A 22,551-nucleotide genomic window follows, 5' to 3' on the forward strand; every position below is an offset into this window, starting at 1 on the left:
CAAATATTACCTTTTTAACACTTGCAGAAAAGTCAGCTACTATTTTCAAAATATTGTTGGTTTCAGGAAAGTCCTTACAAATATAAGGTTCTTCAGCACATATAACTCTGATTGCCAGGCCAGGACCTAAAGGTAAAAGTATTTAACATTAATGTTATATTTCCAATAAAAAAATCTAACATAAAAATGCCACTATTTTCAAAATATAAAACCTTTCCAAAATTAAAATCCATCTGCCATCATAAGTATCCAAGTGTAGCTATTAGTTTCCCATTCAACTCAGCATTCTTTAGAATGCTTCAACATTCTAAAAATGTTGTAACATTTAGAATGCCGCAACATTTAAGTTATACACACTTTTTAGTCTGCATAACTTTTCGGCATGTTAGTCTCTGTCCCTAAGTTTCTTCATCTATAAAACAGGATAATACTATCCTAGTTTCCATTGTGAGGCTCAAATAAGACAACATGTTTAATTCTCTCCCTATCATTCCTGTCTCTCTTTTTAAGAGATAGAGTCTTGCTCTGTCACCAAGGCTGGAGTGCAGTGGTGCAATTATTGCTGACTGCAGCATCAAATTCCTGAGCTCAAGCAGTCCTCCCACCTCAGCCTCCTAAATAGCTGGGATTACAAGCACACGCAGCCGTGCCTGGCTAATTTTTTCAGTAAAGGCAGGGGTTTCACTATGCTGTTCAGACTGGTCTTGAACTCCAGAAGCTCAGCTTCTGGAAATGCTGGAATTATAGGCGTGAGCCACTGACTGCACTTGGCCTATCCTATTTTTACAGTCCATGTATTATCACAAAATTACCCAGTTAATATTTTTAGTTTATAACATATGTGCCAATCTATTCAAAGTTTTTAATAAGGGAATTTTCCAACATATACATAAAGAGAACAGTATAATTAACCACCTTACTCATCATCCAACTTCGACTATCAATCTGATTTTAGGAATGGTACTATACTGTTAAAATATATACATAATCAAATAAATAATGTGAGTTTTTAATACCAAAAAATGTGAACTGGTATTTCTATTTTATTTTGACAGACTCTCATTCTATCACCCACGCTGAAGGGCAGTGGGACAATTTGAGCTCACTGCAACTTCCACCTCCCGAGTTCAAGAGATTCTCCTGCCTTACCCTCCCCTAGCAGCCACCAGTAGTACCTAGTACAGGCATGCACAACCACGCCCAGCTAATTTCTTGTATTTTTAGTAGAGACTGGGTTTCACTGCGTTGGCCAGGCTGGTCTGGAACTCCTGACCTCAAGTGATCCGCCCGCCTAGGCTTCCTGAAGTGCTGGAATTACAGGCATGAGTCACTGCACTCGACTTCCATTTTACCAAATACTTAAAAGTTCGTAAAAACAAAAGGTGTGCATAGACATATGAAAAACTGGATTCTGCTGCTTTACTACAACAGAAGAGGCATCACTTGAGATGCCTAGTTGTAGGCAAAACCTCAGCTATGTCCATTAATTTCCTAGTCCATTCTTTACCTTTAGAATAAACAGCATATTTAAGATAGTTTTTAAAGTAGCAAAACAATTTTTGCTAATGAAATCTTACATAACAGACAACTCAACATACAAAGTAGATTTTTAAAACATCAAGTGAGTCTAGATGAAATAATGACCAAGGACATAGAACACTTGGCTTCCCTCCATTACATTCACAGACCATGTTGTTTTTTTCTCAAGATGGAGTTGTGCTCTGTTGCCGAGGTTGGAGTGCCGTGGTATAATCTCGGCTCACAGCAACCTCCGCCTCCTGGGTTCAAGCGATTCTCCTGCCTTAGTCTCCTGAATAGCTGGAATTACAGGTGCCTGCCACCACACCTGGCTAACTTTTGTATTTTTAGTAGACTCAGGGGTACAGGCATGAGCCACACGCCAGTCCACAGACCATTCTTTGCCAGCATGCAGGTTAGGGACTAAAGATCTCAATCTGATTACTAGATTTGAGAACAAGTGCTAATCACCACATAGGTTACACATTTGTAAAGCTGTTTATGGAGCCAATATGATCATTAAGAGTATAAACACAGAGCTAAAAATTATTGGGGATATAATTCTGGCTCCACTCCTTTCAATCTGCATAACTTTTGGCAAATTAGTTGCTTTCCCTAAGTTTCTTCATCTGTAAAACAGGATAATACTAGTTTCCACTGTGAAGATTAAATAAGACAATAAAAGTATTTAGCAGAGTGCCTAGCACATAGAGTACTCAAGAAATGTTGGCTATTATTCTGTTTTTCAATTCGATTAGGTCATTCTCCCAAATCATCCCCTAATCACTATTACAGTGAGCTAGAACCTGAGGTACAGACTTGCCCAACCTCTCAAGAAATAGTAACAAAAACAGGTTAAGACCTGCAGTCCTAACTTTAAACAAGTATCACCTCTAATTTTTTTCTATATGACAGCAAATGGAGTATTATTTGTTCAGGAATTAGTTACATTGTGCCAAGAAGAAGTGGTTCATCCATTCAAACAAGTCAGACACAGGACAAGGATTTTAAAGAGCTAAGTTTAAATCCTCACATCTTCCATGGAAAAGACTATGGTATGGTACAAAGAATATAACAAATCCTAGCTCTACTACTAGGACTGTGTGGCAATGTTATTAAAATATCTTTATGTCTTGGTTTTCTCATCTGATGGCAACATCAGATGCCAAACTCCCAAGGATAATGTAACACTGAAATGCAAAGACAATGGAAAATGAGTATTTAATAAAATGAAGTAAATACAGTAGATACTCAAAAGATTTCAATTATTCCCTAACCATCCTTTCCTTTCTCTCATGTTACATATTCCCTGAGATGACAGATTATTTCAGAATTGTATGAATTGATTTTTCTTCAACATGAAGGTCTAAAGATGAATTAGGCCGGGCGCAGTGGCTCACGCCTGTAATCCCAGCACTTTGGGAGGCCGAGGTGGGCAGATCACGAGGTCAGGAGATTGAGCCCATCCTGGCTAACACGGTGAAACCCCGTCTCTACTAAAATACAAAAAAAAATTAGCCGGGCATGGTGGTGGGCACCTGTAGTTCTAGCTACTCGGGAGGCTGAGGCAGGAGAATGGCGTGAACCCGGAAGGTGGAGCTTGCAGTGAGCCGAGATCGCGCCACTGCACTCCAGCCTGGGTGACAGAGCAAGACTCTGTCTCAAAAAAAAAAAAAAAAAAGATGAATCAAACAAAATTCAATTCTAATTTTTACCTGGAAATGGATGCCTGGAAACTAACTCTTCTGGAAGTCCAAGTTCTCTGCCCAAAATTCTCACTTCATCTTTATGAAAATCTTTCAGAGGTTCTATTACTTTTCCCTACAGGGAGGAAAGAAGCCAACCAATACAAATTAGTAACCAAGATGACATGACAAACAAAGGGTAATAAATTATTGGCTTTTCCTGTTACCATTTCTCTTAACACTAACAGATTATTATTAAAAATGCATCTTTTAAAGTATTTATTCCTAAATGCCTATAAGGAATTAGATGAATATTTTAGTGCTATTATTTCTCTTTGAAGCACATTTTCAACATAAACTTTTTAGATATAAGTAAATCAGGGTAAACCAATCCATCATCTCTGATCTAGTTCTCATTAGAACACAAAGCAATTAGAAAATATACTAGTGTTCCAAAATTAAAATTCTCCAAATACTATTACTGAGAAAATGAAAAGACAACTCACAGAACTAGAGAAAACATTTGCAAATCATATATCTGATAAAAGATTTGTAACCAGAATATATAAAGAACATTTACAACTCAGTAATAAAAAGATCAATAAGTCAATTAAAAAACAAGCAAAGCTAATGGGTACTAGGCTTAATACCTGGGTGATGAAATAATCTGTATAACAAACCCCTATGACACAAGTTTACCTATGTAACAAGTTACAGTTACCTATGTAACTACACTTATACCCTTGAACTTAAAATAACTTTTTTTTAAAAAAGGGAACAAAGGATATGAATAGACATTTCTCCAAGATACACAAATGGCCAATAAGCAAGAACATGCAAAAATGCTCAACATCATGAGCTATTAGGGAAATGCAAATCAAAACACCACTTCATATACACTAGGATGACTAACATTTTTATTTACTTTTTTTTAAGACGGAGTCTCACTCCGTTGCTCAGGTGGGAGTGCAGTGGCACAATCTCGGCTCACTGCAACCTCTGCCTCCCAGGTTCAAGCAATTCTCCTGCCTCAGCCTCCAGAGTAGCTACAGGCATGCACCACCAAACCTGGCTAATTTTTTTGTATTTTTAGTAGAGACAGGGTTTCACCATGTTGGCCAGACTGGTCTCGAATTCCTGGCTTCAAGTGATCCATCTGCCTTGGCCTCCCAAAGTGCTGGGATCACAGATACAAGCCACTGTGCTGGGCCAGATGACTAAAATTTTTTAAAGTCAGATAACACATAGATAAAAAAATAGAAAATAACAAATTGTAAGCATTTGGAAAAACTGGAGTCCTTACGTACTTTTGGTTGGATTGTAAAATGGTGCAATTGCTATGGACAACAGTTTCCTCAAAAAAATTAAAAACAGAACTACCATATGATCCAACAATCCCAATTCTGAGCATATATCCAAAAGATAAACAAAAATGGATAAGCAAAACGTGGTATATACCTATAGTAGTATATTACTCAGTCTGTTTTTTTGTTTTTGAGATGGAGTTTCACTCTTAATGCCCAGGCTAGAGTGCAATGGCAATCTTGGCAATCTTGAACCTCCAGGGTTCAAGCAATTCTCCTGCCTCAGCCTCCCAAGTAGCTGGCATTACAGATGCCCACCACCACGCCTGGCTAATTTTTGTATTCTTAGTAAAGACAGGGTTTCACTGTCTTGACCAGCTGGTCTCGAACTCCTGACCTCAGCTGATCCACCCGCCTCAGCCTCCCAAAGCACTAGGCATGAGCCACTGCACCTGGCCCATTATTCAGTCTTAAAAAAGAAGGAAATTCTGTCACATGCTACAACATGAATGAACCTTAAGGACATTATGCTAAGTGAAATAAGCAAGTCACAAAAAGGCAATACTGTATGATTTCACCTATATGAGGTATTTAAAGTAGTGAAACATAGAAACAGAAAGCAGAATGGTGGTTACCAGAGGGTGGGGGCCAGAAAAAAAGGAGAGTTGTTTTTTAACGGTATACAGTTTGTTTTGCAAGATGAAAAGTTCTGAAGATCTGTTTTACAACAATGTGAATACACCTAACACTACTGAACCTTATACTTTAAAATAGTTAAGATGAGGCTGGGCCGGGCGCGGTGGCTCAAGCCTGTAATCCCAGCACTTTGGGAGGCCGAGACGGGTGGATCACGAGGTCAGGAGATCGAGACCATCCTGGCTAACACGGTGAAACCCCGTCTCTACTAAAAAATACAAAAAACTAGCCGGGCGAGGTGGCGGGCGCCTGTAGTCCCAGCTACTCGGGAGGCTGAGGCAGGAGAATGGCGTAAACCCGGGTGGCGGAGCTTGCAGTGAGCCGAGATCGCGCCACTGCACACCAGCCTGGGCGACAGAGCGAGACTCCGTCTCAAAAAAAAAAAAAAAAAAAAAAGATGAGGCTGGACGCAGTGGCTCGCACCTGTAATCCCAGTACTTTGGGAGGCAGAGGTGGGTGGATCACCTGAGGCCAGGAGTTCAAGACCAGCCTGGCCAACATAGTGAAACCCCATCTCTACTAAAAATACAAAATTAGCCAGGCCTGGTGGCACACGCCTGTAATCCCAGCTACTTGGGAGGCTGAGGCAGGAGAATTGCTTGAACCAGGAGGCAGAGGTTGCTGTGAGCCAAGGTCACATGACTGCTCTCCAGCCTGGGCAATAGAGTGAGACTCTGTCTTAAAAAAAAAAAACATAAAACAGTTAAGATGGTAAACTTTATGTTATGTGATTTTGTGTTTTTTACAATAAGAAAAGAGATAACAAGTCTTGGTGAGGATGTGGAAAAATTTGAATCTCATACGTTTCTAGTGGGAATGTAAAATTGTATCGTCATTTCAAATAATAGTTTGGCAATTAATCAAAATGTTAAACCTTAAGATCTAACAATTCCACTCCCAGGCATATACCAAAAGAAATAAAAACACATATCCACAAAAACTTATGACCAGTATTCATAGCAGCATTATTTACAACAGCCAAAAAGTAGAAATAACCCAAAAGCCTATCAACTGATCAATGGATAAATACAATGCATTATACCCATAAGATGGAATATTATCTGGCAATAAATAGGAATAAAGTTCTGATACATTCAGCAACATGGATGAACCTTGAAAACATTACGGTAAGTAAAAGAAGCTAGTCATAAAAGACCACATATTGGCTGGGCGCAGTGGGTCACGCCTGTAATTCCAGCACTTTGGGAGGCCGAGGCGGGCAGATCATGAGGTCAGGAGATCGAGACCATCATGACTAACACAGTGAAACCCCGCCTGTACTAAAAATACAAAAAAATTAGCTGGGCGTGGTGGCGGGCGCCTATAGTCCCAGCTACTCAGGAGGCTGAGGCAGGAGAATGGCATGAAACCAGGAGGCAGAGCTTGCAGTGAGCCCAGATCGCGCCACTGCACTCCGGCCTGGGTGACAGGGCGAGACTCCGTCTCAAAAAAAAAAAAAAGGACCACATATTGTACAATTCCATGTATATAAAATGTCCAAAATAAGCAAATCTACAGAGACAGAAATAAATTATTGGTTGGTAATTGCCTAGGGCTGGCAAGAAAGGAGGAAAGGAAGAGCTGGGGAGTGGGGGCAGGATGACAATGACAACAGGTAGAACAAGGAGTGGCTAATGGGTATAAGGTTCCTTTTTAGGGTAATGAAAATGTTCTAAAATTAGATGTGGTGATGGCTGTGCAACTCTGTAAATAATAGGAGGGAAGAGGAGGGAAGAAAGGGAGACCTTCCATGTATCTACTGTATGAAAAAGTTCTCATAAACTTTTACCTCCTCTCTCAACTTTCTGATGAGCTCTGTGTCATTGTGATGGGTTTTGATGAGTTCAGCTTTGCCACTTGCAACAAGGGATGCACTTTCAATTAGATCAGGCCGTAAAGTACCTTGGGCAAGGAAAACCTCCTCTGGTTTCAAGTTCATTTCCCCAATTACTTCATTGGCAATCTATAATCAACAGGAGTAAAACAGCCTTGTAAGAGAAAATTTTTTTTAAAAGCAAAAGTTTATACTTTCAGCTAAATCTCCTAGAGTCCTTTAGAAATACTGACCAGAAAATAAAATCCACCAAGCCCCAAAATAAACTCCTTTACGAACGTGTCCTTTAACATGATTCAAAAAGGTACGTGAGGCCGAGCACAGTGGCTCATGCCTGTAATCCCAGCACTTTGGGAGGCTGAGTGGAGCGCATCACTTGAGGCCAGGAGTTCGAGACCAGCCTGGCCAACATGATGAAACCCCATCTCTACTAAATATACAAAATTAGCAGCCAGGCATGGTGGCTCACGCCTGTAATCACAGCACTTTGGGAGGACAAGGCAGGTGGATCATGAGGTCAGGAGTTTGAGACCAGCCTTACCAACATGGTGAAACCCCGTCTCTACTAAAAATACAAAAATTAGCCAGGCGTGGTGGCACATGCCTATAATCCCAGCTACTCAGGAGGCTGAGGCAGGAGAATCGCTTGAACTCTGGAGGCGAAATTTGCAGTGAACCGAGATTGCGCCACTGCACTCCAGCCTCGGAGGCAGAGCGAGATTCCATCTCAAAAAAAATAAAAAATAAAAATAAAAATAAATAGCTGGGCATAGTGGTGCATGCCTGTAATCCCAGCTACTCCAGAGGCTGAGGCAGGAGAATCGCCTGAACCCAGGAGGCAGAGGTTGCAGTGAACCGAGATCGCTCCATTGTACTCCAGCCTGGATGACAAAGAGCAAAACTCCGCCTCCAAAAAACAAAACATAGGTATGTGAACATTCCATTCAAGAGCTTGAAATTAGCCATTGAGATAACCAATGAATTAAAGTCTATGATCAGCTGAAGACATCTATTCTTAAAAAGTTAAAATAACAGTCTGGCAATGTAAGCAAACATGTTTATTAAAACATAAAACAGTTGGCTGGGCATGGTGGCTCACACCTGTAATCCCAGAAGTTTGGGAGGCTGAGGCGGGCGGATCATGAGGTCAGGAGATCAAGACCATCCTGGTCAACATGGTGAAACCCCGTCTCTACTAAAAGTACAAAAGTTAGCTGGGCATGATGGTGCACACCTGTAGTCCCAGCTACTCAGGAGGCTGAGGCAGGAGAATCATCACTTGAACCCAGGAGGAAGAGGTTGCAGTGAGCCGAGATTGTGCCACTGCACTCCAGCCCAGCCTGGCCTGGTGACACATCGAGACTCCGTCTCATAAAACAAACAAACAAACAAACATAAAACAGTTTCTACTGGTCAATATGATGACAATATACAGTAAAACTCTCAGCCACATAAGAAAAAGGAAAAAATTAGCAAATTTGGTTATTTGATATAGTGACAAGGAAAAACAAATACAAAGATTCACATCAAAAACAGTACATGGTGAGGATATTAAAAACAAAGGTACCTTAACAAAAGTATCCCCAATGATTTTTCTTTTCTCTTCAGGACTTGTGGTCATATTTAACGTTTTGCTAATTCTTTTCCGTGGGGTTCTATCTTCATCTGATATTGGTAGGGTTGTTGTTCCATTGTAGAAAGAATGAGCAGCATTTATCACTAGAGGAAAGGGGAGAAGCATTTGAAATTGGTATAACATGTTTTTTTAATCAAAAATAACAAGTCAAACTACAGAAAGAAAAGTTTATTTCTTTTCCAGGCTGAAGAACAGTCCATGGTTCCTTTGATCTCCCCTAAATCTGCCTACAAATTTCAATAAACTATCAATGTTCAAGAATTACTGGCCAGGCCTGATGGCTCACACCTGTAATCCCAGCACTTTGGGAGGACGAGGCAGGCAGATCACGAGCTCAGGAGATCGAGACCATCCTGGCTAACATGGTGAAATCCCATCTCTACTAAAAATACAAAAAAGTTACCCGGGTGTGGTGGCGGGCACCTGTAGTCCCAGCTACTGGGGAGGCTGAGGCAGGAGAATGGCGTGAACCCAGGAGGCGGAGCTTGCAGTGAGCCGAGATCGTGCCACCGCAATCCAGCCTGGGCGACAGAGCGAGACTCCATCTCAAAAAAATAAATAAATAAATAAATAATTTAAAAAAAAAAAAAACAAAAAAAAAAAACTATCAATACATCCTGAGTAAAAGAATTCAGATACAGGCACTCATTAAATGTTGTTTCTGTGAGAATCTCCTGGCATTTAGATCTAGGGCCATGACATCACAAATTATGCTGATTAGGACTGGCACGGTGGCTCACGCCTGTAATACCAACACTTTGGGAGGTCAAGTTGGGTGGATCACTTGAGGTCAGGAATGTGAGACCAGCCTGGCCAAAATGGCAAAACCACATCTCTATTAAAAACACAAAAATTAGCTGGGTGTAGTAGCACACGTCTGTAATCCCAGCTACTCGGAGGCTGAGGCAAGAGAATTGGTTAAACCTCGGAGGCAGAGGTTGCAGTGAGCCAAAGTCGTGCCACTGCATTCTGGCATGGGCAACAGAACAAGACTCCACAAAAAAAAAAATAAAATTATGCTGATTATTTTCCCTCTGTTCAGTGCTTCATCAGAGCAACAAGCAAATGCCACAGCAAGAAGCATAGCCCCAAAGGAATCAAAAGCACTGGTTCCTAAACAGAATCAAAGTCGTTTGGAATCACACACTAGTGTCTTGTAAAATTGATATTTATGAACACACGTTTAACAATCCTTGGCTTTTTATTTAACGACAGGAAACTAAAAACTGACTAAGAGCTCTATTTGCTAATAAAACTTAGCTACTGGAGGCCTTCACTGTAAGATGACAAGGCAGCTTGCTATTTCATTGTGCAAAACCCAGTGAATTTGTAGGTCTTTCCTAAACCTGGTCAACTATCCAGAGAAGACATATCTACTCTCCTGCCTATTGGCATTCTGGCAGTTGAACAGAAGAAGTGGTAGCAAAAGGGAGTTGCCATTCAGGATAGAGACTTTTACTTCATCCTGTTCTTAATGTAGAGTCTTACCTCCACCCTCAACTATGCCTGGTATTAGTAGGCTCAAGTCCAGAACCTCTCTTGTTTAGCCTTTCTAGAGAATATATCCACAGTGTTCTGATGGGGAAGGAGAGTGCAGTTTGCTCCTGTGCTAAGGAAAAGGATCTGCTTCTCAGATATTTAATCCATTTTAGGCTAACCCAGAGACCAATGACCCAAAAAGAACCCAATGATTCAAATTCCTGAGCCTCCTCAGAAGTCTACAGCACAAATCAGCTTGCTTTTTGTTGGCTTCCTTCCCACCCCACCCCAAGGTTGTGAATTCCTTCATTCTGCTATGTCAGTTACCAGGGACAGATCCAAGTTTTACAATTTGAAGGCCTCCTTCAAGAAACAGAACAAATAAGATATTAAAAATCTTAAGTTATACTGGGATGGCTACCAAGTACTTAACTATACACAGAAATAATTGCAAATCACATATATACCTCTAAACTCATACTAAGCACATCCCCAGCTCATCTTTGTCTTAGCCTGATCTCAAAATGCCCACGGCCATTCCAGCACCATCTAACAGAGAACAAGTTAGAGTTGAAAGAAAATAAACAACTACAAATTATCAAAATATCTTACTTGCAAATTTCACAAAAACATATGACCATGTGAAGATACCATTGGGGACCTTCCCAGGATGCTGGGAGAGACCTCCCTAGCTTAAACAGAGAAAATCCACCTCTACCCATCTGCTTTCTACTTCCCAACATTTTATTGAAAGCATCTGTCTGCTATCATCTCCTCTATCCCTCGTCCTTATGGTATTACACTGTTTTATGCTTTTACTGTTATTTTAGAGAAGTTTCAAAGAAATAGATTCATGTTCACATCATGCTTACCTACAAGTCTTCATTTTATTCACACTTTTGGTATCAATTCCAATTAATTCAATAATATGTACAATAACTTGTATCATTAAACTACTGACCTCATTTCATTATAACTATCAATTGCACCTTGTTTTTAAAAAGTATAAAAGGTATCTACAAAAGTAAATGTTATTAAGGACAAAGAAATTTATTAGTGGCCCTTTAAAAAAAAAAAAAAGTAACTATAGAATCTTCACCTCTCCCACAATAAGCTTTCCTGTTTGCAAAATAATCTGTATATCCACACCTGAGGAGGGTTTGGGTAGCCTTGTGCTATATAAATATCATGAAATAGAGTGGGAAAAGATAATTTCTTTTTCTTTTTTTTGAGATGGAATTTCGCTCTTGTTGCCCAGACTGGAGTGCAGCAGCATGATCTCTGCTCACTGCAACCTCCACCTCCAGGTTCAAGAGATTCTCCTGCCTCAGTCTCTCGAGCAGCTGGGATCACAGGCGCCCACCACCAAGCCTGGCTAATTCCTTGTATTTTTAGTAGAGATGGGGTTTCATCATGTTGGCCAGGCTGATCTCAAACTCCTGACCTCACGTGAGCCACCCACCTTGATCTCCCTAAGTGCTGGGATTACAGGCGTGAGCCACCGCGCCTGGCCAGGAAAAGATAATTTTAATAGCGAATGACTAGAAGAGAACTGAACAGTAGCTGGAAAATGTTAACTTATCAATCTATGTATAAAATTAGCAGAATCAATAGTTTAAAAATTTATACTGAGACCTCTCTTACACCAGAGGTAATTGTAAAAATGAAAAGCATTTTCAACCTTGGCATACTGAGAAAACTGTAATTGTGCTCACTTAAACCATAAGACTAGATTTGATTACACAAGTCCTAACATGTAAGTTAACTTTTCTGGGGTTCTTCAATACCTTTGACCTGAATTCCAAGCTTTTTGAGGGCCTCTTCAACAGACTGGCTTTCTCGTTTTCTCATAAAGCCATTATCAATGTGTACAGCAATGACTTGATCTTGGTTCAAAGCACGATTTAGCAAAGCTGTACAAACTGTTGAGTCTACTCCACCACTGAGTAAAACCTACGGGGTAAAATGAAAAATCAAACTAAGCAAAACAAGCAAAAAAGAAAACAAACACTATCAGCTTAAATCGTTACCTAAAAGCGCTATTTATATCAAAGATATGTATGGTGACTGGAAAAACACTCTAAAATTATAGAACATTTAAGGGCTGTGTTGAGGACTCTAGCTCCTGGATTCCACCATTATTGATATAAATTTGTAGACTTCTAGATAATAAATTGCTTACCAAAACTTTTGACGTGCCTACTCTCTCTTTGATCTCTCGAATGCACTCAAGTTCTCTGTTCTGCACCGTGAAGGTTCCACTGCACCCAGCTATATCATAAAGGAAATTCTTCAGTATTACTTTTCCATTTTCTGTAAGGCCAACTTCAGGGTGGAACTGTACTCCATATAATTTTTTAGATTCATTGGCTATACCTTTATAGAGAAAATAGTCACAAATTAAAATTTTTTCATGCTGAAAAGACTCAAGCAATAACCACAATTAATTTATCACAATCTCTGCCTCTATGGTTTAAATTTTTTTTTTTTTTTTTTTTTGGAGATAGAGTCTCACTATGTCACCCAGGCTGGAGTGCAATGGCATGATCTCGGCTCACTGCAACCTCCGCCTCCTGAGTTCAAACAATTCTCATGCCGCAGGCTCCCAAGCAGCTGGCATTACAGATGTGTGCCACCACACCCAGCTAATTTTTTGTATTTCTAGTACAGATGGGGTTTCAATATGTTGGCCAGGTGGCCTCGAACTCCTGGCCTCAAGTGATCCACCTGCCTCAGCCTCCCAAATGCTAGGATTACAGGCATGAGCCACTGCTCCCAGCCAATTTTATTTTATTTTATTTTATTTTTTTTCTTTTGTTTTGTTTTGTTTTGTTTTGAGACGGAGTCTCACTCTGTCGCCCAGGCTGTAGTGCAGTGGTGCGATCTCAGCTCACTGCCACCTCTGCCTCCCACGTCCAAGCGATTCTTCTGCCTCAGTCTCCCGAGTAGCTGGGACTACAGGTGCCTGCCACCACGCTCAGCTAATTTTTAAAATATTTTTAGTAGAGACGGGGTTTCACCATATTGGCCAGGCTGGTCTTGATCTCCTGACCTTGTGATCCGTCTCGGCCACCCAAAGGGCTGGGATTACAGGCGTGAGCCACCGAGCCTGGCCTATTTTATTTTTTAGGCAGGGTATTTACTGCTCTGTCACCCAGGCTGGAGCGCAGTGGCGTAATCATAGCTCACTATAGTCTCGATCTCCTGGGCTCAAGTGATCCTTTCACCTCAGCCTCCTAAGTAGCTGGAATGACAGGTGCGTGCCACCACACTCAGCTAATTTCTAAATATTTTGAAGAGATGGGGTTTTATCCTGTTGCCTTGCTGAACTCCTGGGCTCAAGGAATCCTCCTTCCTTGGCCTCCCAAAGTGCTGGGATTATGGGTGTGGGCCACTGCACACAGCCTTCTTCCTCTATAAATGTTAAAACTGATATGTCTCACTGGATTTTTAGCTATAGGAAAAATAAATACATAACAAAGACAAAAACTACATTGCTGTAACCTTTCTTTATAAAGGTCTTTCTTGACACAGCAATTAATGGGCTAGAGGACGGTACATTAAGTCCCACACAGAGATTATTTAACAGTATTCTCACCTTTCCACCCAAGTTACTTCAGTTGCCTTGTCTATCTAGTGCATTGATAATTCAGTTTTGGTTCTCATGTTGCACATGGCTTTCAAATGCATTGTACAGCTACCAAATTCTCATATTAAAAGAATCTCATATATCAGACTTGTCAGAATATACTGTTTCTTTCTTGACTACTATTAACCACAAATATATATTCACCTACTTGACTAATGTGTTTCCAGCAAATATTACCTACGGGGCAATAGATGTTAGGCTAGGTATTTTACATGTGCATGTGTTACCCCTATTTTATGGCTCTGAGATATCAAGAAACTTGTATGAACTCTCAGGTAATTAAGTAACTAAATCAGGCCTGACAGGCTCCCTAACTCATACTCATTCTACTATACCACAGTACTTCACACCTTATTTGGCTCTCAGGATACCACTCTCTTGGTTTACTTATTTTACTGTCTATTCCTTCTGAATCACCTTTGCTGGTTCCTCTCCATCTTGCCCATCTCTATACATGGAAGTTACTCTGTCCTCAGCCCTTAAATCTCTTTTCTAAACATTGAGAGATCTCACACTCTCATCACCTTAAAATTCTGTCTTTATGCCAGTAGACTCCCAAATTTATACCTCCAGTCCAGTTTTCTCCTCTGAAGTCCAGGCTCACATATACAACTGCCTACTCAGCACCTTTGTTTTGATGTTTAATACAGCACCTTGAATTTAATATTGCAAACTCAAACTCCTGAGGTCTTTCCAATCAGGTAATTAGAAACATTTTCCTTTTGGTTCCTCAGGCCAAAAAACTTGGGAGTTAAAACTTGATTCTACTTTTTCTTCCTCACTCCATATTCAATCTAACAGCAAATCTTGTGTCTCTCCCTTCAAAACAGTGGAATCCAATCACTCCTAACAACGTCTACCTCTATTACCCTAGTCCTGACAACTTCCACCTCTGTCAACCTGGTCCTAACAACTTCCTCTTCTACTGTTATAAAAAAAACCGGGTTCTTTTCCCATAACCAGGAAAAGTTAGGCACGCAGACACTTTGAAAGGTAAGAAGTAATGGAATTTATTGAGAAAAAAGGAAAAATCTCTCAGCAAAGTGGAAGGCTTCCTGTTAACAGGCCCCCATCTCACAGATTGAATCCCAGGTCACCACACAGGAACAGGAAAGGCCAGGATCCTCCCTCCTGCAAAGGGTGAGAACTTCCTGTGGCTCCACCCTGTTCTCCCAGTAGGCAGGCTGGTGGGAGATTCTCCAGGTGCCCTCCCCTTTTATCTTCCTCCTGCATCTATCACTACTATCTTGATCCTGACAACACTGTCTCTCTCCTGGTTACTACAATAAATTCCTAGCTCGTCTTCTTGCTTCTCTTTCACCCTGTATCTTTTCTCCTCATCACAGCTTAATCCTGAAATTAGATCACATCTCTCCTTCATTTAAAACCCCACCTCATTATGAGTAAAGCCAAAGTATAGGAGTGGCCAAAAGGTCCTGTGTTCTGGCATCCAACTACTTCTCTAACTTCACCTTCTTTCACTCTCCCCATCATGCTTACTCTGCTCCAACCACGTGGATTCCTTGCTGCTCCTCAAATATGGTACCCACCCAGGATCTCTACTGCTGTTTCCTCTTTCCCCAAATATCCAAAAAGGTTAGCACTTATTTTCTTCGTGTCCAGTGTCATCTTATAGGAATGCCTTCCCTGAATAGCCTATAAAATTGCAACAACCCTAATCACACATATTCCAGAATACCCTCTTCCCCCTTAGTTTTTCAATGTAAACACTATCTGACTCTGACATATTCTGTATTTCTTTATTGTTTACTTTCCTTTTTTTCCAGTGTTAAACAAGAATTTTTGCTATATTGGTTTTAGGTTTTGTTTTCTTTTTAAGAGAGAGGGTCTTGCTCTGTTGCCCAGGATGGAGTGTAGGGGTGCAACCACAGCTCAACGCAGCCGTGATCTCTTAGGATCAAATGATTCTTCTACCTCAGCCTCCTGAGTAGCTAGGACTGCAAATGTGCATCACTATACCTGGTTAATTTTTTAAAAATTATTTTTATGTAGAGATGGAGTCTCACTATGCTGCCCAGGCTGGTTTCGAACTCCTAGCCTCAAGCTATCCACCTTCCACAGTCTCTCAAAGTGCTGAGTCACAGACTCTCAAGTGAGAGTCACCACACCTGGCCTGTTTTATTCATTGCTAAATCCTTGACACCTAGAACTGTGCACGACACATAATAAGTACTCAAATGTTTGTTGGATGAATAAAAATACACAAGCCTATCTACCACTGTTGATCTTTTTTTATGAAGTAAAACCATTCTTGAGCATTCCTATGCTAATGTCGGTTAAGTAACTGCAGGCAGTTTACTAAATTCAGCATATCCATGACAAATCTTTTTTTCAACTTATTATTTAGCTGTGGCATCTCAAAGAGAACTTTATTGATAAACCCACCTTTTTCTTTCACTGACTTCCAGGACTATTAGTGACCATTTACATTATTCAGGTAAGCAAGTCAAAACCCCAAACAGCCAGAAAGTCAATTTCCCTTCCTCAAAAAAGTAGAGAACAAAATGGTTTAAGAGCATGGGTCAGCAAACTTTCTGCAAAGGACTAGAGAGTAAATAGTTTAGGCTCTGTGCAACATATACAGTCCCTGTATTTTACTATAACCCTTTAACAGTGTAAAAACATTCTTAGCTCCTGGACATTAAAAAAAGGCAAAAGACGAGATTTGACCCACAAGTCACAGTTTGCCAACCCTGGTTCAGGGAAATCTCTTGAGTACTTATTTGGGTGCTATGGGCTATGTATACCTAAGAAAGGAATAAAAGACAAGTAACTCTGAATATAGTATAGTAGGAAGAGAGCAAGTTCTCAAATTTTTCCTGAGTCATAAAAGTATAGTGTTTTATGTTTGAGAAGCTTATATTAGGATGAACATTTTTCAAAGTATTTCAAAGCAAACCAGTAAACCAGTAAGTGAGAGACTTCTGGATAATCCTCCTATTATTAAATTCCCTTCATAACAGTTAATCCTACATTCATTATTATCTTTTAAAAAAGAGAAGAAAAATCAGAAGAAAAAGGAAAAATCAAAGAGTACCTCATACAGAAGCATATGCTTACTCTTCAGATAAAGTTTTTAAAATGAACTCTGCAAAACTTTTAGAATTTTCACCTGCTACTATGTTTCCAGAACGTGCCACAACCTTGAATCCATCAGCTACTTTGTCTACACTATCTCCATGTGTAAGCAAAACAACTTCTTCCTTCTGAAGGCCCCTAAACATACAAAAAATAAAACACACAAATATCTTAATTAAAAACATGATTCCTGGGTTCTTTTGTTTTAGAAACACAAGCTTGCCATACATGATTAGAAAAACAGAAAAAAGTGACAATGGAATACTGCTAGCATTCAAATATTATGTCCATTACAAATAAAGCCAATAAAAAACGATAAATCTTAAAAAAGGCAATCCATAAAAACTGGAAGGAAACTAGAACAAATAAATATATGTAGTTGGTAGTATAACCAGACACCCAGGAATAATTTTAAGAGAGTATAGAACAATAATTTCAACATTATATATCTGTTGAGATTTATGTTAAGAACAGAGGTATTTCAAAGATCTTAACACTTCATTCGGTAGTCTTATGTAAGTAGTAATAGGACTCAGTACTAAAACTATTATCCTGTAACTGTAAGTACAGTATAGATACAGGCATATGGTAGGTTAAAACAAATAATATAATTAGCAATCAACATTTTCAGCTTAAGAGTAAGGAGATACAAAATCAAAAGAGTTAGGTAAAAACCCTATAATCTTTCATTTTAACTGGAAATAAGTATACACTGATGATTCTGTTTTCTAATTCTAAAAGACTAGGTACTGCCCAACTCTGTTATCTGGAAGTCCTAGAAACAATTACAACCCAGTACCAATGTGGACCTCTAGTGCCAAACAAATTAATGATACTTAGTTAAGAAAGTGTTACTTAAGAGATTTAAGTAACATTAATCAAATGTAATATATAGACTTTCTCTGGACCCTGATTCAAACAAATCAACCATAAAAATATACTGTTTACGTTATGGAAAATAATGTAAGAACTCAATATTAAATAATATTAAGGCATGGCCAGGTGTGGTGGCTCATGCCTGTAATCCCAGCACTTTCGGAGCCCGGGGCAGATCACCTGAGGTCAGGAGTTCAAGACCAGCCTGGCCAATATGGTGAAACTCAGTCCCTACTAAAAATACAAAAAAATTCGCCTATAATCCCAGCTACTCAGGAGACTGAGGTGGGAGAATCACTTGAACCTGGGAGGTGGAGGTTTCAGTGAGCCGAGATCGTGCCACTGCACTCCAGCCTGGGCGTGCGACAGAGCGAGACTCCATCTCAAAAAAAAAATTAAATTAAATTACAAAATAAATAATAAACATTAAGGAATAAAAATGTAAATTAAAAATAAAGCAAGAAGATAAAGTACATTAATGCCAAAAAGATATTTTGGGGTTTGTTGTTGTCATCATTGTTTAGGAATAGTATAGGTTGTGAGAGAGTCTCAGAATTTTAGAACTAGAAAGACAGAAAAATGTCAAATCTTAACCAAATCTTTGTTTAAAGCTTCTTCTGGTATATCACAAACAAGATTCCTGAAATGGTTCTCAAGATTAGTCACATGAAATAAGGATGAGTGTATGTGTCAACACCTCTCCATTATGAAGCTGAACAAGCACTGGCTTTCAAACTCATTTTGGCAATAACTTCAGTTTAAAAAATTATTCTGAGCAACCTTGGCTTTTTTATTAATCTTCCTTTGAAAAATAGTAATCTTCGGCAGGGCACGGTGGCTCATGCCTGTAATCCCAGCACTCTGGGAGGCCGAGGTGGACGGATCACGAGGTCTAGGAGTTTGACACCAGCCTGGCCAATATGATGACACCCTGTCTCCACTAAAAATACAAAAATTAGCCGGGTGTGGTGGCTCACACCTGTAGTCCCAGCTACTCGGGAGGCTGAGGCAGAAGAATCGCTTGAACCCAGGAGGCGCAGGTTGCAGTGAGCTGAGATGGTGGCACTGCACTCCAGCCCGGGTGGCAGAGCAAGACTCCGTCTCAAAAACAAAACAAAAAAAAAAAGAAAAAGAAAAATAATAATCTTTAAAAACAGATCAAAGAGTGAAAAGGGAAAATACAAATGTTAGTATCACTATATATGATTCCAAATAGGGTTCCACAACTGCACAGGTGTTTTCAAATTTCTTAAATACCTTCCTTACTCCCTATTAACATCACCACCATCCCATGTTGTCTTGACACTCAACTGGAAGGCAAACGTGACAATTACACTTGTGGTCACTACTATACCCTTAATTTTGTTTATGAATTATAGAATCTCCAATTGTGAAAAATAACAGTATCAACTTTAAATTAATTACTACTGTTCTTATTCATCTAAAAATGTAATACCTGAATAATGAACATGTATTATCCACACTAATGTTGAAAACTCCATCTTCTCTAACACTTTTTTTGTGCACAGTACCTCCAAATACCTTATTCATCATCTGTTCAAAGAAAAAAATTAATGTTAATAGAAACAAAAGAAAAATACCCATTTTGTTATACTGATTTAATAATTTATATTATTTCTTTTCAGAACACCTGATATATCTGTATCCCCAAAATAAAAGGAGTTTAATAAATGTAGATCATTTGGTACTGTTATATATAACTATACAGTTATTAACAGGCATTGTTATAAAACAAAATTGGATTCAAAATTTGACCTGCGGTTAAGTTTTGTTAAACACTGGCAGATTTTCCACTTAGTGTACTTTAATGAATTCATCTGCTTAAAAATAGATATCTTAATTACTTACATCTGAGTTTGATTTAAAAGCATTTTAAAAGGTATTCTGAGTTTGGAAAAAGCTACAGCAAACAACAAGAACCTTGTACCAGAACAAGAATTAGACAATAAAATTTCTCCAAGCTATTTAAATCTTTGGCTCCAAAGGAACAGTCTGAAAGCCTGCCGAAGGCTGTGCTGTAAAGATGTGAGAAGCAGGAAAATCTGGCCTTTCAGTTAAGCTCATCTGTTCAAGTCCCATAGGCTTATAGACTGATTTCAAATGGTCTCTTCAATTCAGCACCTCCTCTGTTAATCAATCTTCTTTTCTTATTTATCATTTACACGTCCCAAACTTCCCACCTCAGATAAATATACACAAGATTTTTGCAAACATTAAATCTGCAGTGATATAAACACTCCCACTCATCTTAGTGTATCTGTTCCACAACAGGTATCAGAAGATATCTGCCTTAATCATGTGTAATGCAGGTTGACCCAGCCCCTGACAGAAAATAAGACAGACTTAAATAAATGTTCATTCTTGTAACTCAGAGTAGCATATTCTTCAAAACCATTACCAAACGGTGCCCTCTACATTCTCCTTTTAGGTATTCACAATACACTGTCCCACAATAAAGGTTTGCGTTTGCTCCAGCAGGAAAGGACACCTGCTAGCACTTGTTTAACACAGTATTTGTCAAACTAAAGACTCAGAAACAAAACTCTTTACTGTAGCACATTAACTAACATGCAGTTTAAGAAACATTGCTACGGTCTAATCAGTTCCCTTGACTCTAGTCTTGCCCATCTTCCAGCAATGTTCTAGAGACCTACCAATGTTAGCTACTACAGTATAAAGATGATTCTGTTAGTCTATGATTAAATTCTTCATCAGCGCTCTAGCATCTACAGCAAGGGTTGGTAAACTTTCTGTAAAGGGCCAGAGAAAAATATTAGCCTCTGCAGGCCCTACTGTGTCTGTACCAACTATTCAGTTCTTGCCACTGTAGCTCAAAAGCATCCATAGACAATACTTATAAAGAAATGGGTGTGACTGTTCCAATAAAACCTTATTTATGGACACAGACTTGAATTTTATTTTCACACATCACAAAATATAATTTTTTTCAATTTCCCAATCATTTAACAACGTAAAAAAATCATTCTTTGCTTGCAGGTCATGCAAAAACAGGGGGTAGGCCAGATTTGGTCTATAGGCCATAGTTTACTGATGCCTGGTCTACAGGATAAAATCCAAGTTCCTTATATTAAACCCAAGACTTCCTTACCTGACCCTTGTCTAATTTTTCGTTTCACCTTCCCCCTCATTTTCTACTCCAGTCCATTCGAACTAGAGTGATTATCAAAACAGACTATGTTCTCTCCTCCCTGTCTTCAGGTCTCTTTACAGCCCAAGGGCCCTAGCAAAGTATATGGCCAGTATGGATTCCTGATAAACCCCGAGGTTCTAACTGCCTCAAGGAATCCCATATAGTACTCCAGGTCCACCATCCAATCAGATCAGCTCCTCTTATCTTTCTTATATATCAAAGTTTTCTAAGTTTTAGAATGAGAAGGGAGAAAGGGAAGGAAATTCTGCCCAATAAAAATAATTTGACAAAATCTTGTGAGAGTATATAAAAAGCCAAGTGAAACCATAAAGAGTGAAGAGATAAGTCACAATCCAGAAGGTATCTGCAATAATATACAGTTGGGAAAAGTTTAGTATCCAGAATATATAAAGGCTCCCACAACACAATAACAAAGACAATTTAATATAAAAATGAACAAGTATCTATAGTAAAGCAGACACAAATGGCAAATAAACATACGAATCTTACAATAACAAGGAAAATTAACTTTGAGACTACAATGTGACCCCCATTTAATACCTTTGCAGATAAGAAAATACAAAAAGAAATCTAATCATGTCAAGGGTTGGCAGGGATATAGAGCAGAAGATGTTTTTATATATTGTTGTGGGAACATAAATTGAGGGAAAAAATTATCATTTACCTAGTGAAGCTGAAAATGTACATTATGACCCAGCATTCCTACTGCCAGTTACCCTGGAGAAAATTTTGTGTATGTATAACACCAGAAAACAAGTACAAAAATATTCATGGCAATATTGTCTAAATAGAAAAAAACTAGAAAGCTAACAGTATGAACACTGGAATGTAAAAGTAACATGCTATATTCAAACAAATTCAATAGTGAAAATGAATAATTCACAGTAAAATGTACTAACATGAACGAATCTCAAAACCAGAGTTGAAAATAATACACGTAGTATGACTTCACTTATATATAGGTCAATAGACAAAACAAATGTATTATTTAGGAATACAAACATACGTATAAAACTGTAAAAAAAAAAGAAACGGAATGAATAATAAAATTCAGGAAAGTTGGTCGCCACTGATAGGAAGAGAAGAATGTGAATGGAGACATACAAAGAAAGTTTCAAAAGCTCTACCGATATTCTGTTTTTTTATGCTGGGGGGTGTAAATCAGTAAGAGATATAAAAGGGAGCGGTAGAGATATTTTTCTTCTAAAGCAAAGAATCACGAGGAAGCAATTAGAAAGACTCTGTCAGGAGAGTCCAGTTAATGGGAAAAGATGGTATATAAGACACTGAAATTGCTCAAATTTCAGAATGTCATAGGGGGCAAAGGTACACACTTAGGTCCTAAAATTACCCAACCTAGTCACTAAGTGGCAGCCCTTTACAAACAATACATTAGCTAGACAGCATCATCTATATCCTTATTTTATGGAAGGACAAATTCTGCCCAAATAACCAAGATCGGCATATCCCATTATCTTACTACAAAAGTTCAGATGATAATAAAGGCAAAAATTGTTAGGCATTTAACATCAGCAGGCCTGGCTTTGGCTGTAAGATATCCTATCGAATGACAGAACAATTT

The 22,551-nt window shown here is 39.0% G+C and overlaps 1 protein-coding gene across 2 annotated transcripts in view; it reads right to left on the reverse strand.

Annotated features, from left to right (window-relative positions):
- GMPS (guanine monophosphate synthase) overlaps nucleotides 1-22,551 on the reverse strand; it is a 72,801-nt gene that overhangs the window by 16,195 nt on the left and 34,055 nt on the right. For both annotated transcript variants that reach the window (XM_025375941.1, XM_025375942.1), the window contains 8 exons: nucleotides 19,233-19,330; nucleotides 16,935-17,038; nucleotides 12,335-12,528; nucleotides 11,940-12,105; nucleotides 8,605-8,756; nucleotides 6,993-7,166; nucleotides 3,234-3,339; nucleotides 11-126 (listed from right to left, as the gene is read on the reverse strand). In XM_025375941.1, the coding sequence (XP_025231726.1) occupies nucleotides 11-126; nucleotides 3,234-3,339; nucleotides 6,993-7,166; nucleotides 8,605-8,756; nucleotides 11,940-12,105; nucleotides 12,335-12,528; nucleotides 16,935-17,038; nucleotides 19,233-19,330 (1,110 nt within the window). The remainder of the gene's footprint in view (nucleotides 1-10; nucleotides 127-3,233; nucleotides 3,340-6,992; nucleotides 7,167-8,604; nucleotides 8,757-11,939; nucleotides 12,106-12,334; nucleotides 12,529-16,934; nucleotides 17,039-19,232; nucleotides 19,331-22,551) is intronic.

The sequence above is a fragment of the Theropithecus gelada genome, chromosome 2 (genome assembly GCF_003255815.1).
Source record: "Theropithecus gelada isolate Dixy chromosome 2, Tgel_1.0, whole genome shotgun sequence".
Classification (NCBI taxonomy): Eukaryota; Metazoa; Chordata; class Mammalia; order Primates; family Cercopithecidae; genus Theropithecus; species Theropithecus gelada.